The sequence below is a fragment of the Caloenas nicobarica genome, chromosome Z, assembly GCF_036013445.1.
Source record: "Caloenas nicobarica isolate bCalNic1 chromosome Z, bCalNic1.hap1, whole genome shotgun sequence".
Lineage (NCBI taxonomy): Eukaryota > Metazoa > Chordata > Aves > Columbiformes > Columbidae > Caloenas > Caloenas nicobarica.
This window is the reverse complement of record NC_088284.1, coordinates 17,752,955-17,766,936: the sequence shown is the minus strand read 5'-3', so window position 1 is coordinate 17,766,936 and position 13,982 is coordinate 17,752,955. Positions and strand designations below refer to the sequence as shown.

At 42.8% G+C, this 13,982-nt stretch overlaps 1 protein-coding gene across 5 annotated transcripts in view; it reads left to right on the top strand.

The window, feature by feature from the left end:
* Positions 1–13,982, top strand: part of MAST4 (microtubule associated serine/threonine kinase family member 4) — a 235,982-nt gene that overhangs the window by 210,911 nt on the left and 11,089 nt on the right. For all 5 annotated transcript variants that reach the window (XM_065657629.1, XM_065657630.1, XM_065657631.1 and 2 more), the window contains 6 exons: positions 1,804–1,926; positions 2,160–2,272; positions 5,313–5,440; positions 5,548–5,780; positions 7,622–7,822; positions 10,521–10,750. In XM_065657629.1, the coding sequence (XP_065513701.1) occupies positions 1,804–1,926; positions 2,160–2,272; positions 5,313–5,440; positions 5,548–5,780; positions 7,622–7,822; positions 10,521–10,750 (1,028 nt within the window). The remainder of the gene's footprint in view (positions 1–1,803; positions 1,927–2,159; positions 2,273–5,312; positions 5,441–5,547; positions 5,781–7,621; positions 7,823–10,520; positions 10,751–13,982) is intronic.

The following is a 13,982-nucleotide window of genomic DNA, read 5'->3' as shown; positions in this document are numbered from 1 at the left end:
TGAAGTGATATCCCATTGCTCTTCTCAGAAAAATGTTCACTCCTTGGCTAGTGACTTAAAATGAAATGTGATTTTGGTTTCCTTTGGGAAGCTTGGCTTTTATGAATTTATTCCTTAGTGCCGTCAGAAATGCAAAGAACCCAACCTTGTAATCTTGACACTCTGATTTAGAAGACCAATTCTGGAGGTTTCATGCTTTTTCTGTGGCTCTCTTCTGACTTAGCCTTGAGATAGAGATGTTTACATGCTGTATCAATGTGGTGGGTTGAGCTTGGTTGGCCACCAGGTGCCCACAAAGCTGCCCTGTCAGTCCCCTCCTCAACTGGACAGGGGAAGGAAATATGATGGAAGGCTCATGGGTTGAGATAAGGACAGAAGATCACTCATCAATTACCATCATGGGCAAAACAGACTTGACTCGGGGAAATTAATTTATTGCCAGTTAACAACAGAGTAGGATAATGAGAAATATTAACAAATCCTAAAACATGTTCCCCAAACCCTTCCCTTCTTTCTGGGCTCAACTTCACTCCTGATTTCTTTACCTACTCTCTGCCACTGGCACGGGGACAGGGAATGGGCAATGTGGTTCGTTCATCACATGTTGTCTCCGTCACCCCTTCTTCCTCACACTCTTCCCCTGCTCCAGCATGGGGTCCCTCCCGCATAAGACAGTTCTCCATGAACTTCTCCAATGTGGGTCCTTCCCATGGGCTGCAGTTCTTCACAAACTGCTCCAGCATGTGTACCACATGGGGCCACAATTCCTGCCAGCAAACCTGCTCCAGTGTGGGCCCCTCTCCATGGGGCCACAGGTCCTGCCAGGAGCCTGATCCAGCAGGGGCTCCCCAAGGGATCACAGCCCTTTCAGGTGTATCCACCTGCTTTGGCACAGGATCCCAGGCTGCAGGTGGAGATCTGCTCCACCATGGACCTCCATGTGCTGCAGGGGCACAGCTGGCCTGAGCATGGGCTGCAGGGGAATCTCTGCTCCAGAGCCTGGAGCACCTCCTGCCCTCCTTCTCACTGACCTTGGTGTCTGCAGAGCTGTTTTTCTCACATATTCTCACTCATCTCTCTCGGCTGCCGTTGTGTAGCAGTTTTTTGCCCTTTGGTAAACATCACAGTGGTGCTGCCACCATCACTGGTGGTCTCAGCCTTGGCCAGCAGTGGGTCTGTCTTGGGGCTGGCTGGCGTTGGCTGTCAGACATGGGGCTGGCTTCTGGTGTCTTCTCATAGAAGCCATCACTGTATCCCCCCCTGCTACCAAAGCTCTGCCATGCAAACCCAATGTGGTCAACTTGGCAGTAACTCTTGCTGCTGCAGATTACCTGTTCAGTTTTTAGAATTAGGTGTATGCATATTAGTGACATCCTTGCCCACCTCCCTAGGACAAATATTCCAGTATTTCATTGTGTTCTTCTGGTTGTTTATTAACTTGAAACTAGTGTAATTTTTTGACACATATTATAACAAGTAGGCCACTACTACATCTGGTGCTTCTGACTAATATGTAGCTGACAGATAATAATCAGTATATCCAGAAAAACCAGAAGTGTTAAAAGGGGTCAGATGATAAGGAAATGCCACCAGTGTTAAAGAAATGGCAACAACAAAACAGGGACAAGGAGGTGCTCTGATAGATGTAGGAGATTCTAGTGGAAATGTGTAGTAGATGTTCCTGCCTACAGTGATGAATATGCCTTTCCATGTTAACTTGCATTTTTTGGCCAGGGGTTTAGTTGCCTTAATGTCAGAGGATTTGGTATGATTTGCTCAGTGTTTTTTCTCTGGCTCCCCCAGGTGGTGCATATGAAGTAAAGCAGCATCAGTTCTTCAGGAGCCTTGACTGGAACAGTCTGCTGAGACAGAAAGCAGAATTTATTCCACAACTGGAGTCTGAAGATGACACAAGTTACTTTGACAGTAGGTGTTTGATGGTATTAAAAAAAATGTTATGAACTCCTTGTTTAAATAATCACTGATTTAGCTTTTGCTTACTGCTTTGAAAATCTCCTTTATCAGAACGACTGACAGCCTGCATTTTCACTGGTGGTTTGACATTTCAGCAGAAATAATCTTAAGAATAAAATTACACCCGTAATATTGGTACTCTTTCTTCCTGATAAATTCAAGTACTTTATTTCTGTTGTCTGTAGCTCGTTCTGAGAAATACCACCATATGGAAACTGAGGAAGAAGATGATACCAATGATGAAGATTTTAGTTTGGAGATAAGACAGTTTTCTTCATGTTCACACAGATTTTCAAAAGTAAGTAAAAATCACTGTAATGTTAATATATATTGTGTACCTAAACATTTTGCTACTATTATAGAGTTTGGAAATATTAGATGTAGAAGAAATGTACAGGGTATTATTTCTTCAGGACATGTTAACTGAAATTGAGCAAGAATGAAGTCAATATCATTAAATCAAAACAAAGAAGATTCTGCAGGAAAGTTATTTCTTGAGTCACTAAGAAAATAATAGAAAATTCACAGAATCACAGAATGTCAGGGATTGGAAGAGACCTCGAAAGATCATCTAGTCCAATCCCCCGCCAGAGCCGGAACACCTCAATGAAGTTACACAGGAATGTGTCCAGATGGGTTTAGAATGTCTCCAGAGAAGGAGACTCCACAACCTCCCTGGGCAGCCTGTTCCAGTGTCTGTCACCTTCACTGTGAAGAAGTTTCTTCTCCAATTTAAATGGAACCTCCTGTGTTCCTGTTTATACCCATTGCCCCTTGTCTTATCGTTGGTTGTCACCGAGAAGAGCCTGGCTCCATCCTCCTGACACTCACCCTTTACATATTTATAAACATGAATGAGGTTACCCTTCAGCCTCTTCTTCTCCAAGCTCAAGAGCCCCAGCTCCCTCAGCCTCTCCTCATACGGGAGATGCTCCACTCCCTTAATCATCTTTGTGGCCCTGCGCTGGACTCTCTCCAGCAGTTCCCTGTCCTTCTTGAACTGAGGGGCCCAGAACTGGACACAATATTCCAGATGTGGTCTCACCAGGACAGAGTAGAGGGGAAGGAGAATCTCTCTTGACCTACTAACCACCCCCCTTCTAATACACCCCAGGATGCCATTGGCCTTCCTGGCCACAAGGGCACAGTGCTGGCTCATGGTCATCCTGCTGTCCACCAGGACCCCCAGGTCCCTTTCCCCTACACTGCTCTCTAATAGGTCATTCCCCAACTTATACTGGAACCTGGGGTTGTTCCTGCCCAGATGCAAGACTCTGCACTTTCTCTTGTTCTATTTCATTAAATTTTTCCCTGCCCAACTCTCCAGCCTGTCCAGGTCTCTGGATGGCAGCACAGCCCTCTGGTGTGTCAGCCACTCCTCCCAGTTCGGTGTCATCAGCAGACTTGCTGACAGTGCACTCTATTCCCTCATCCAAGTCGTTGATTAATATATTGAGTAGTACTGGTCCCAGCACCGACTCTTGAGGCACTCTACTAGGTACAGGCCTCCAACTAGACTCTGCCCCATTGACCATGACTCTCTGGCTGCTTTCCTTCAGCCAGTTCACAGCCCACATCACTACCCAATCATCCAGTCCACACTTCCTTAGTTTAGTTGCAAGGATGCTGTAGGAGACTGTCAATTCTAGAAATAGGATGGTGTTTTCTGTAGAAAATTTGTGATAGCATAAGAGAAAGTTTAGGGAAGCTGTTCTGTTAAATGCTCATGCATATTCCTCACATTGGTTTCCTTGTGCATAGTTTGCACGTTGCTCCAGTTGTGTCCTGGGTGCCTTGCTGTAAGAAAGCATAACAGACTACAGTACTAGCCTATAGTAGCAATTAATTAAATGACATTAGGCTGAAGGGAAAAAAGCAAAGTAGTGGTTATCATGTGATTTGGTCAAGGAGAGATGTAGATTTGAGGGAGTGATTTGAATGCTGTGAAGGTGAAGCTGACTGTCAAAGAAGTAGTATATTTCAGTAGCTGAGATGAGAGGTAATTATTGCTGGAAGGGGACACCAGTCGCAGCAGAGTGGACATGCTCAGGAAATACTGTGGAGGGCTGGCAGAAAATAATGGAAGTGGAATGCCTAATGAGCGTGCTTTTAGTCTTAACGTAGTATCCAGCAGTGATTTTCAAAAGCTTTCTATTTAAAAAGTTTGGAACTGTTTGAAGGTGTTTGGAAAGTTTGTGTTTGTATCTTGTTTGTCCCGGGTTATGTTTAAAGGAATTGGTGGATTTCATGTTGGCTCTGCAGTACCACATATGTCATAGTGTAGAAGAGCAGAGATGGGAATTGTGGATGTAGTTCTCCTTGTTCTATGTAAAGTTCTTATTTTGAGTTGGTGGTATGTTTCAAATTCAGATACTGGTAAATAACAGTCTCTTTGGGGATAACTTGGACCAGAGGCAGTAAGCACAAATTGAAACACAGGAAATTCTGTCTGAAGACAAGGAAACACTTTTTTTAGTGTGAGCGTGACAGAGCACTGGCACAGTTTGAGGAGATTGGGGAGTTGCTATCCTTGAAACTCTTCAAAAGCCATCTGGACATGGTCCTGGGCAACCAGCTCTAGGTGACCCTCCTTGTGCAGAGAGACAGCATGACCTGCAGAGGTCCCTTCTAATCTCATTCTGTGATTCTGTGAACTTTTGTCCTTTTGAAAGCTCTGTACCACAGTAATAATTTGGTTTGTTAATGCTGTTATGTCGTTGCATCTCTCGCTGTGCCTCTCAGGCTGTAGAATACACAACTGACAATTGCTGTGTGCTGTTTCTCAGCTAAGCAAACAACAGACTTCCAGTGATCAGAGTTTAATTTTTCTAAGTGCTTTATCTAACTAATTTATTCTTAACTTTAAAGTCAATTCAGATTGATTTTTCTGCTTTCCACACCTGGCTGGTAGATACTAAGTCAGTATCTTAGGGTTAGGGCTTTTTTTACCTTGATTGGCTTTATGTTTGTGAGTTAATCCAAGATGTGCATTAATCCTGTAACCTAGAGACCCCAAGGCTATGGATTTTGTTTGTACTCTCTCAGTTCACACAGTGAAATGGGGAGAAAGCTGATGAATTCATAATGAGAAGAGATGTTACTCATGACCCTGTATGTGAGGAGCCAAGAACGCAAAAGAGTAAAGCATTTTAAGAACACAAACTCTTGGAAATTTAAAAAGGCTCAAGAAGTTTGAAGTTTGCACTCTGAAATACTGTATAAGCATTTAGAACATGCAGAGTACAACCTGAAATGTGCTTTCCTGCATGTTTTTTTACATAAAATACGTCAGTGATAAGGTGGCTTTTTTGTATATATTTTCTTTTTGTCTGTAATAGGTTTTTAGTAGCATAGATCGAGTCACTCAAACACAAGGTGAAGAAAAGGAAGATACAGGAGACAAAACAAAAGGTGTAACATTGCCTTCTGTGGAATCTTTAAGCTGGAGTTCAGAATATTCTGAAATGTAAGTAGAAGGGGGTACTGGAAGTGGTCTGCATCCAGTCCTGCTTCCCAGGTAGCAGGGCTCCTCATCCCAATAACTGCATGAGCATTTGGTTATTTTTAATGCAGACAACAAATATCTACACCCATCTCCTCTGACACTGAGAGCAGCAGGCAGCGACACAGTTCTGGTTTGCTTCCAAAGTTGTCCATATCAGCTGAAGGAGAACAGGATGATTCCACCAACTTAGTGGGGCCCCGGGAGGAACAGGAAAAGCACACGTTTGTGAGTGAAGAAATAGTGCAAGACGAACCTGAAGTAACCACTCCAGCAAGTACAATCAGCAGCTCCACACTATCAGGTAATTCACAGTGGGTCTCTTGACTAAAGACATTAGAAACAGTTGTGGACCTTCTTTGTTTAGCAGTAGCTTGCATGCATGTGGAAGTCCTGTATTTCAGAACTGCATTTAAAAAAAGGCATCCCAAGATGGATCTGGTTTGTGCTTAGGCTCAGATTAATAAAATCTCATGAATGTATGTATGGGAAAATTTCAACATCTTTGGAAGTGCCGACATTTGGTGTCACGCCACTGACTCTGGAGGGCTGCTAGGCAAATGAATAAGATGGTGACTTGACCATAGGGCTTTTGCAGGATCCTTCCGTGGAGAAAAGGAGTCTTAGACCCCTTGAGCTCTTAAAGCACTGTTTTTGTATCCCTCACCGAAGTTGATCTTTTGATCATCCTGGAGTCATTCCAACTGGTATATGTTGCTGTTTTCTAACACTGTGCTGCACAATTGTGTGGTTTTAATTAAGATATCTTAATAATGTATGCCATTCAGAACTGGCAGGTTTGTCTTTGATATGTGGAAATCACTTTTGGCATTAGGAATCTAGGAGGGAGTGTTGTAAATCTTTCCCTACTTAAATAATTGCTTTATGCATCCCTTTCCCAACTCAAGTATTTGCATGCATTTCAGTAGGATCCAAGGCCCTAGTATCTTGCTGGTTTTGTACTTTCAGAGGAGAGTTTGGTATAACTGTTGAAAGACCTTATACACAGACTATATCAGTCTCATGATTGTCCATATGTAGGTTCCAGTTACCTTCTCTACACATTTGCCTGTTTTCAGCTTATTTCTCTTTTGTACCTCACTGAGTTTTCTCAAGATACCCCTTTCTGTGCCCAGATGCCTAATTTCCCTTGTAGTCCACATTTTCCTTCCCCTTCCTCCTCTCCGTTTCTTCCTCAGGTTCATCCAGCTGTACAACAACTTGCATCTCCTTCCCTTGTCTAAAACGTTGACTGTGCTGTATCCCAATTCTTGCTCACTTCCCCCAGCCCTGTGTTATGGTGTTGGCATTAGCACAGCAGTCACAGTGATAACTCAAAGCATCTGCTCTTCTTCTGTCACTTACCAATTAAACTTAAGAATAATTTCATTTTTCTATGGTCCATTAGCAACTGGATATTCAGTGACCTTAAACAAATACTAGGGATTACTGCTATGTCTTTAAACAGGCAACCTACCCTTAGTGCATATTTCATTAGGTCATACAACTTTCCTGTGACATCTTTCAATTTTTGAAGAAATCCCATGCAGGTTGTTCACCTGAGACAAGACCTTTATGGTTTTTTGGTTGTTTTGTTTTGTTTGTTTGTTTGTTTTCCATTTTTTGAAATATTGTTGTCCTTCCTCCATCCAAAATTGTGGAAGTTAATTACCCATGATACGTTAATATCAATGTGGTTGTAATAATGAGTATAGTGGTGCAACGTATCTTTCTCCTCTGTGGTAGAAAACCACCAAACAATTAAAAAATCATTATTTTTGGAGTTGTTAAGCTGATAACAACTTCCATAGGATTGGAGCCTTGCATTTATTTTTCATGTGAACTACTCCTGAAGTAAATTAATGTTTAAGTTCTCTAAGGTGGGTGCTGCATATTGAGATACCCAACTTGCTTCAGCTTTTGTCTCTTATTTTACTTTAGTCAGTGACTACAAAAAGCTGTTGATTCAGTTCTTTCTGTTAACGTTTATGCATTCTGTAAGTTTAGAAGAATTACCTAAGTTTCTGTTATGTTGTTTTATGAACTTACTAACAGGAAGAAAAATTCTTGTCTCATGATTGTATCATTTCCCCACCTTGACCCCCAGTTTTCCCTCAATGTGTTTATCCCTTCTTCTTTGTACAGTTGGCAGTTTTTCAGAGCACTTAGATCAGATACATGGAAGACATGAGAGTGTGGACAGTACAGATAACTCCTCAAAGCCACCCAGTGATGTTGCGTCTCACATGGCTCGTCAACAGTTAGAAAACACAGAGAAAAAGATCATCTCTGGAAAAGTCACAAAGTCCCTTTCTGCAAGTGCTTTGTCCCTCATGATCCCAGGAGGTAGAGATAAATCTTTTTGTTTGAAATGTTATGATTTATGCAGACTTGATGGTTTATGATGCAAATTCAATATTTTGGAGAGCCCGGAATGGATGATGTCACACTTTTTTGTTTCTCCTGTTCAGCTGTGTTATTAGGTGGTGCAATCTCATCGCTGAGTTACAGTGGTCTTGTTACAGCTGTGGGGCCTTCTCTGGCAGGCAAAAATGTAGCTTAGTGGTGCCAACTTTGTGTTTGTCTGTGTGCATGCACAGCAGGATGCAGGCTTCAGTCCTTGGCCCACCCTACAGCAGGGGTGTAGCTTAAGTTTTAAGTAGCTCACTGTGTACAGCTCCAAGAATAGCTGTTTGTTACAGCAGCACATTCAGCCTGATTAGTTCTCTCCCATCGCCCATAAGGAAAGGCAATAAGCCAAAGAGAAGTGTCACAAAAGTGGAAATAGCATGTAGGCTCCTGTTCTGTACTACATAGGCTTACATGGAGTGCTCAAAATCTGAAGCCAGAAATACTCCTACAAGTAGGTGGAGGAATAACAGTAGTATTGAGTGTTTCCAGATGAAGCTTTGGTGCTTTGTGTTTTAATGGTTCAGAATCAAAGTCCAAATTTCCCAGTGTTTGAGGGTTTTTTTTCCCAAAAGTGGGATGACATCTCAACTTTGCACACTGGCCATATGCTTCTTTTAGACCTTAGGTGAAATACTGAAGTGTCTGCTGGTCTGATAACCCTCCATATGTTCAAAGGTGGCTTTGACAGTAACTTCAGCAGGTTGCATTGAGTCCTCAGGCTAGTGGAGAATTGTTGAAGAGTTGGTTCTGGCTCTTCTCTTCACCTGTTTTCTTCTTCACCATACAGTTTAAAGAACAGCATAGGCTTCCTGTGCAGTAACTAATTCCAGCAGCTAACTATGAGGATTTTTTGATAAATAAGTCAAGAGGAAAATATTGAGTCTCAGTTAAAACGAGTATTTTGCCTCTGCTTGAATGAGAACAACTGGGTGACAATGAAAAGAATTCTTAGCATTTCTGTGATGCTGTCTGAATATGAATGATCATTCTCACAAAATGCATGAAGATCACTTTATTTTTAAAATGAGAAAATTGTGATTTACAATGAGACCACATGCTCAGTCTGTTCAGGGCATTGAAAACCACAAGCAGCTTGCAAACACTCTGGGCTTGTTCCTTGTGCAGACTCTTCCTTCCAAATAGTACAGGGTGTTTCAAAAAGATGGACCCCATTTCCTGTTTTCAGTGTGTTTTCAGTGTATTTTCAGTGGTTGTTGCTATACCCCTGTAACAGATAGTACCAGGACTATTTTTTCCTGCTTGTAGAGGGCCTGTAGTGCATGCCAGTTAATGAGATTAGCTGTCACAGAAGCATGATATACACACAGCAATCGAGTTATTCATCAGTTTGTATTCTAGTAGTGCTTCCAGAGCTGTCTAATAAGAGTCACTAAGTTCAGAGATTATATAGACTGAGTTACTGTGTTCATTAAACTACAGTTTTCTTTCAGTTTAATCTCAGCATCATTCTATAAAATCCAAGCTTAGCTTTGCCTACGCCTATAAAATCTTGTCATTATATCATATACCAAATCTTACATGTTAGCTGTACCTAATACTGTCCAAAAAACCTACCTTATTCATGCTTATCCATAAAATAAACTACAGCAACAGATGGTCAGTGTTCCCAACCTGAGACATACAGTTCAGAGTCATAAGACATGTCCCACATGCAGCAGAAAGCAGACCTGGCATGTTTCAGAGCCAGCGTGTGACAGATACAGCCCCTTCGGGGCTTGGCTCTTTGGGATTTCAGCATTAGCTGGTGATACCAACCTCTGGGAGCCTCTGGTGAGTCGCATCCAGGGAGTAGCGCCTTTACTGTCAAAGCGTATCTGCCCTTGCATGACAGGGCTTGTCATGGACACCAAACCTGGGATCTTTCTGGTGGTCTGCATTCCTTTGCAGAGCTGTCACCTTGTTACAGTCACCAAAGTGTGTTTTATGCTGCTGCAATTGTTTTTTATATTTGCACAAGCATGAGCACATAGTGCTTTCAAAACAATGAAATAAAATGGAGCAGTAATTGATATTGTTGTTGCAAGAAATTCTTGTGGTTTTACATGGTGTAGCAGAATGTAGAAATGGGGGCTCGGTACAAGCATTGAGTTACTGTCCTATGTAACAAAATAGATATTGTGGTTTAATTACAGTACTCTGTATCTATATATAACTGAAAATGAAAAAACAACTAGTGCTTTGTTTAGCACTGCTAGATGCTTTGGGGGATGATTTGGGGTGTACTCACAATAACATATGCTACCAAACTCGGGTTTTCTTTTCATGAGTGTTTGTTAGGAAGAGGCTGAGAATTGTTTTTTCAAAATTAGCAATGAATGTGTTTCCTGTCTAAGAGAAAAAAGCAGTCTGCATCTAACAAGTTAACATTTGCTTTAAATAATACGGTTTATGCTACAGGGAATGAAATTTCATTCTAAGATATAGTGTTGGTTAAACTTCTCATTCGCTAACATACACACTGATAGAGGAGGAGAGAGTATTTATGTAAAGGCAATGGTATATTTTGACACAAAGGTGTTAAAACTAAGCAGCTTCCCTGTTCTGTGTCTGTATATGTGTGTGCTCACAATACACTTTAATAGGCAGATTGTTTGTTTGTTTGTTTTTGCAGATGTGTTTGGTGTTTCTCCTTTGGGAAGTCCTATGTCTCCTCATTCCCTATCATCTGATCCTTCATCTTCCCGAGATTCATCTCCCAGCCGTGATTCATCAATTGCTGCTGCAAGTCCTCGTCAACCGATAGTAATTCACAGTTCAGGAAAAAAGTACGGCTTCACCATCCGAGCCATCAGAGTTTATGTGGGTGACAGCGATATCTACACTGTGCACCATATTGTTTGGGTAAGATAATATGGTTTTTTGCTTATGTACAGTCACAGAAAACTGTAATGATATATTTGGTTTGGGTTTTTGTACCTATAGTATCTGTTTGTTGGGAGTTACTGTGTAAATCATGATGTTCTGCAAAACAGTTTTCTTAGAATGCAATTTGTGCCTGTACATAACACCAGTGTTGGCTGTAGGGAGAACATAAGCCGCTTTTGGCAGAAGTGATACGTACCTACAATGTTGACGTTCTGCATGGGTCACTCTCACTTTTGGCAAGTTCGGCAATTAGGAACAGCCATGTCTTAAGTTCACAGTACTGCGGCTTAGAAAACCAAAGGTTTGATGCAGCCTCTCTTTGATTGAGGGCAGGATCTGCAAAACTAAGAGACTGTAAACAGAGATTGTCGAAATATACATGGAATTTATTTATTAAACTGCATCAGTTAAGGGATTCATAAAAGTCCACAGTATTTTACTACACACAAGTAGGCTGATTTCAAGCACTGACATTCTTTTGTGTAGAAATGTGCAAATCATTTGGAATCGTGAATACCTCTGAGGATCTGTGGCACAGGAAAAAGACTGACTGTCTTGAATAGATCATGTGTTTTTCATCCTCTGTTCACTACTGATTTGAACGAAGCGGGAGGCAGGCTAAGGGAAAAGGCAGCAGTTCTTGCATTTCATTGGTTATTAACCTCCTTAATTGTAAAATAAATAAGTATTTATGTAAGTATAGGTGTAATTATATTAATTTTGTAATCGAGGTTCATAACAAATCATATATTTTCTATCATTTATGTATTATATATACATAAATATTGTGTGTGTGTATAAACTAAAATATTTCAACCACCTTAAAATAGTTTTGAAAAATGGATTATAAATATATCAAAAGCTTTGAAGTTTTGTACAGATAGGGCACTCAGCCAGGATGATGACACTGAGTTATTCTTTAAGTAACTAGGGGAAGCCTCTGAGTCATCTGCCCTTGTCCTTATGGGCGAATTCAACTTGCCAGCTGTCAACTGGGAATATCACACAGCTGGCACCAACAGGTCCAGAAGATTCCTGAAGCATCTGGACAATAACATCTTGGTGGAAGTACTAAGGGAACTGACCAGGAAAGATGCCTGCCCGTATTTGCTGTGCACTAACAGAGAGGATCTCGTGGGTGAAGTGGTGGTTGGTGGCTGCCTTGGCCACAGCAGCCACAAAGCAGCCAGGTTTAAAATCCGCGCTATCAGGAGAAACACTGCCAGCGGGACCTCAACTCTGGGTATGAGGAGAGCAGACTTCAGGTTGCTCAGATAACTACTTAGTAAGGTCCCCTGGGAAGAAGCTTTTGAAGGTGTTGGGGTCTGTCAGTGCTGGTCATTTTTTAAGAGCCACTTCCTAAAAGCGCAGGAGCTGGCAATTCCAAAATGTCGACAGTCAAACGTGTGAAGCAAAGCGCTGGCTTGGCTAAGCAGGGGTCTTCTTCTTGAACTAGAGTGAAAAGATAAAGTACATAGTCAGCAGAAGCAAGGTCAGATTGTCGTGGGAGGACTACAGAGATGCTGCTCACCACTGTAGGGAGGAAATTTGTGCAGCCAAAGCTCAGAGTTGAAGCTGGCCAGTACTGTGAGGAATAATAAAAAGGGTTTTTAAAATATGTTAACGGAAAAAGGCAAGCCAGAAATAATATTGGCCCATTACTTGATGAGCATGGTCACCTCATAAACAGACATAGACAAAGACAAGACTTTTAATGCTTTCTTCGTCTTGGTCTTCAACACCGAAGATGGGCTCTGGGGCCCAGAGAGTCCTGGGCTAGGGAACCATGGCTGTGCAAATGATAAACTCCCAGCCAACTCTGAACTTTTATGGGATTTGCTACTCCAGCTACATCCCTACAAGTCGATGGGGCCTGATGGGATTCATCCAAGGGTGTTTAAAGTGCTGGCTGATGTTATAGTGAGATCTCTTTCTGTGATTTTTCAATGCTTCTGGGAATCTGGAGAGGTCCTGGAAGACTGGAAGCTGGCAAACATTGTCCCAGTCTACAAGAACGGCAACAGGGATGACCCTGGCAACTACAGGCCTGTCAGCCTCACTTCTGTGCCTGGCAAAATCGTGGAGAAGATTGTTCTGGGAGTTATTGAAAAACACCTTAATGACAACACAGTCATTGGTCCCAGCCAGCAGGGGTTCATGAAGGGAAAGTCCTGCTTAACAGACTTAATTCTTTCTGTGACAAGGTTACCAACCTAGTTGACCAAGGGAAGCCTGGCAATGTGATCTTTTTGGATTTCAGTAAAGCCTTTGATACTGTCTCTCACAGTATCCTCCCGGACAGGATGTCCAGCACACAGCTGGGTAAACGCACAGTGCAGTGGGTGAGCAATTGGCTGACGGGACGGGCTCAAAGGGTTCCAGTAAATGGGGTTATATCGGGCTGGCGACCAGTCACCAGCGGGGTTCCCCAGGGATCCATCTTAGGGCCAGCACTCTTCACTGTCTTCATAAATGGCTTAGACTCAGGACTTGAGGGATTACTTAGTGAGTTTGCTGATGACACAAAGTTGGGAGTAGCTGTTGACACTCTCAAGGGCAGAGAGGTCCTGCAGAGGGATCTGGACAAATTGGAGAACTGGGTAATCACCAACCGCATGAAGTTCAACAAGGGCAAGTGCTGGATTTTGCACCTGGGACACGGCAACCCTGTCTGTACATACAGACTGGGGAAGAGAGCCTGGAGAGCAGCTCTGCAGCGAAGGATTTGGGGGCTCTGGCCGATGGCAAGTTGAACATGAGCCAACAGTGTCCCTGGCAGCCGAGAGGGCAAGCGTGTCCTGGGTGCATCCAGCACAGCATGGCCAGCCGGGCAGGGAGGGGATTGTCCCGCTCTGCTCTGCACTGGTGCGGCCTCACCTGGAGCACTGGGTGCAGGTCTGGGCAACACAGGATAAACAGGATGTGAAGCTACTGGAGAGTGTCCAGAAGAGGGCTATGAAGTTTGTGAAGCATTTGGAGAGGAACCCTTATGAGGAGCGGCTAAAGTCACTGGGTTTGTTCAGCCTGGAGAAGAGGAGACTAAGAGGAGACCTCACCACAGCTACAGCTTCCTCACAGCGGGAGGAGGAGGGGCAGGCGCTGATCTCTTCTCTCTGGTGACCAATGACAGAACCCGAGGGAATGGCAGGAAGATGTGCCAGGGGAGGTTTAGGTTGGACATTAGGAAAAGATTCTTCACCCAGAGGGT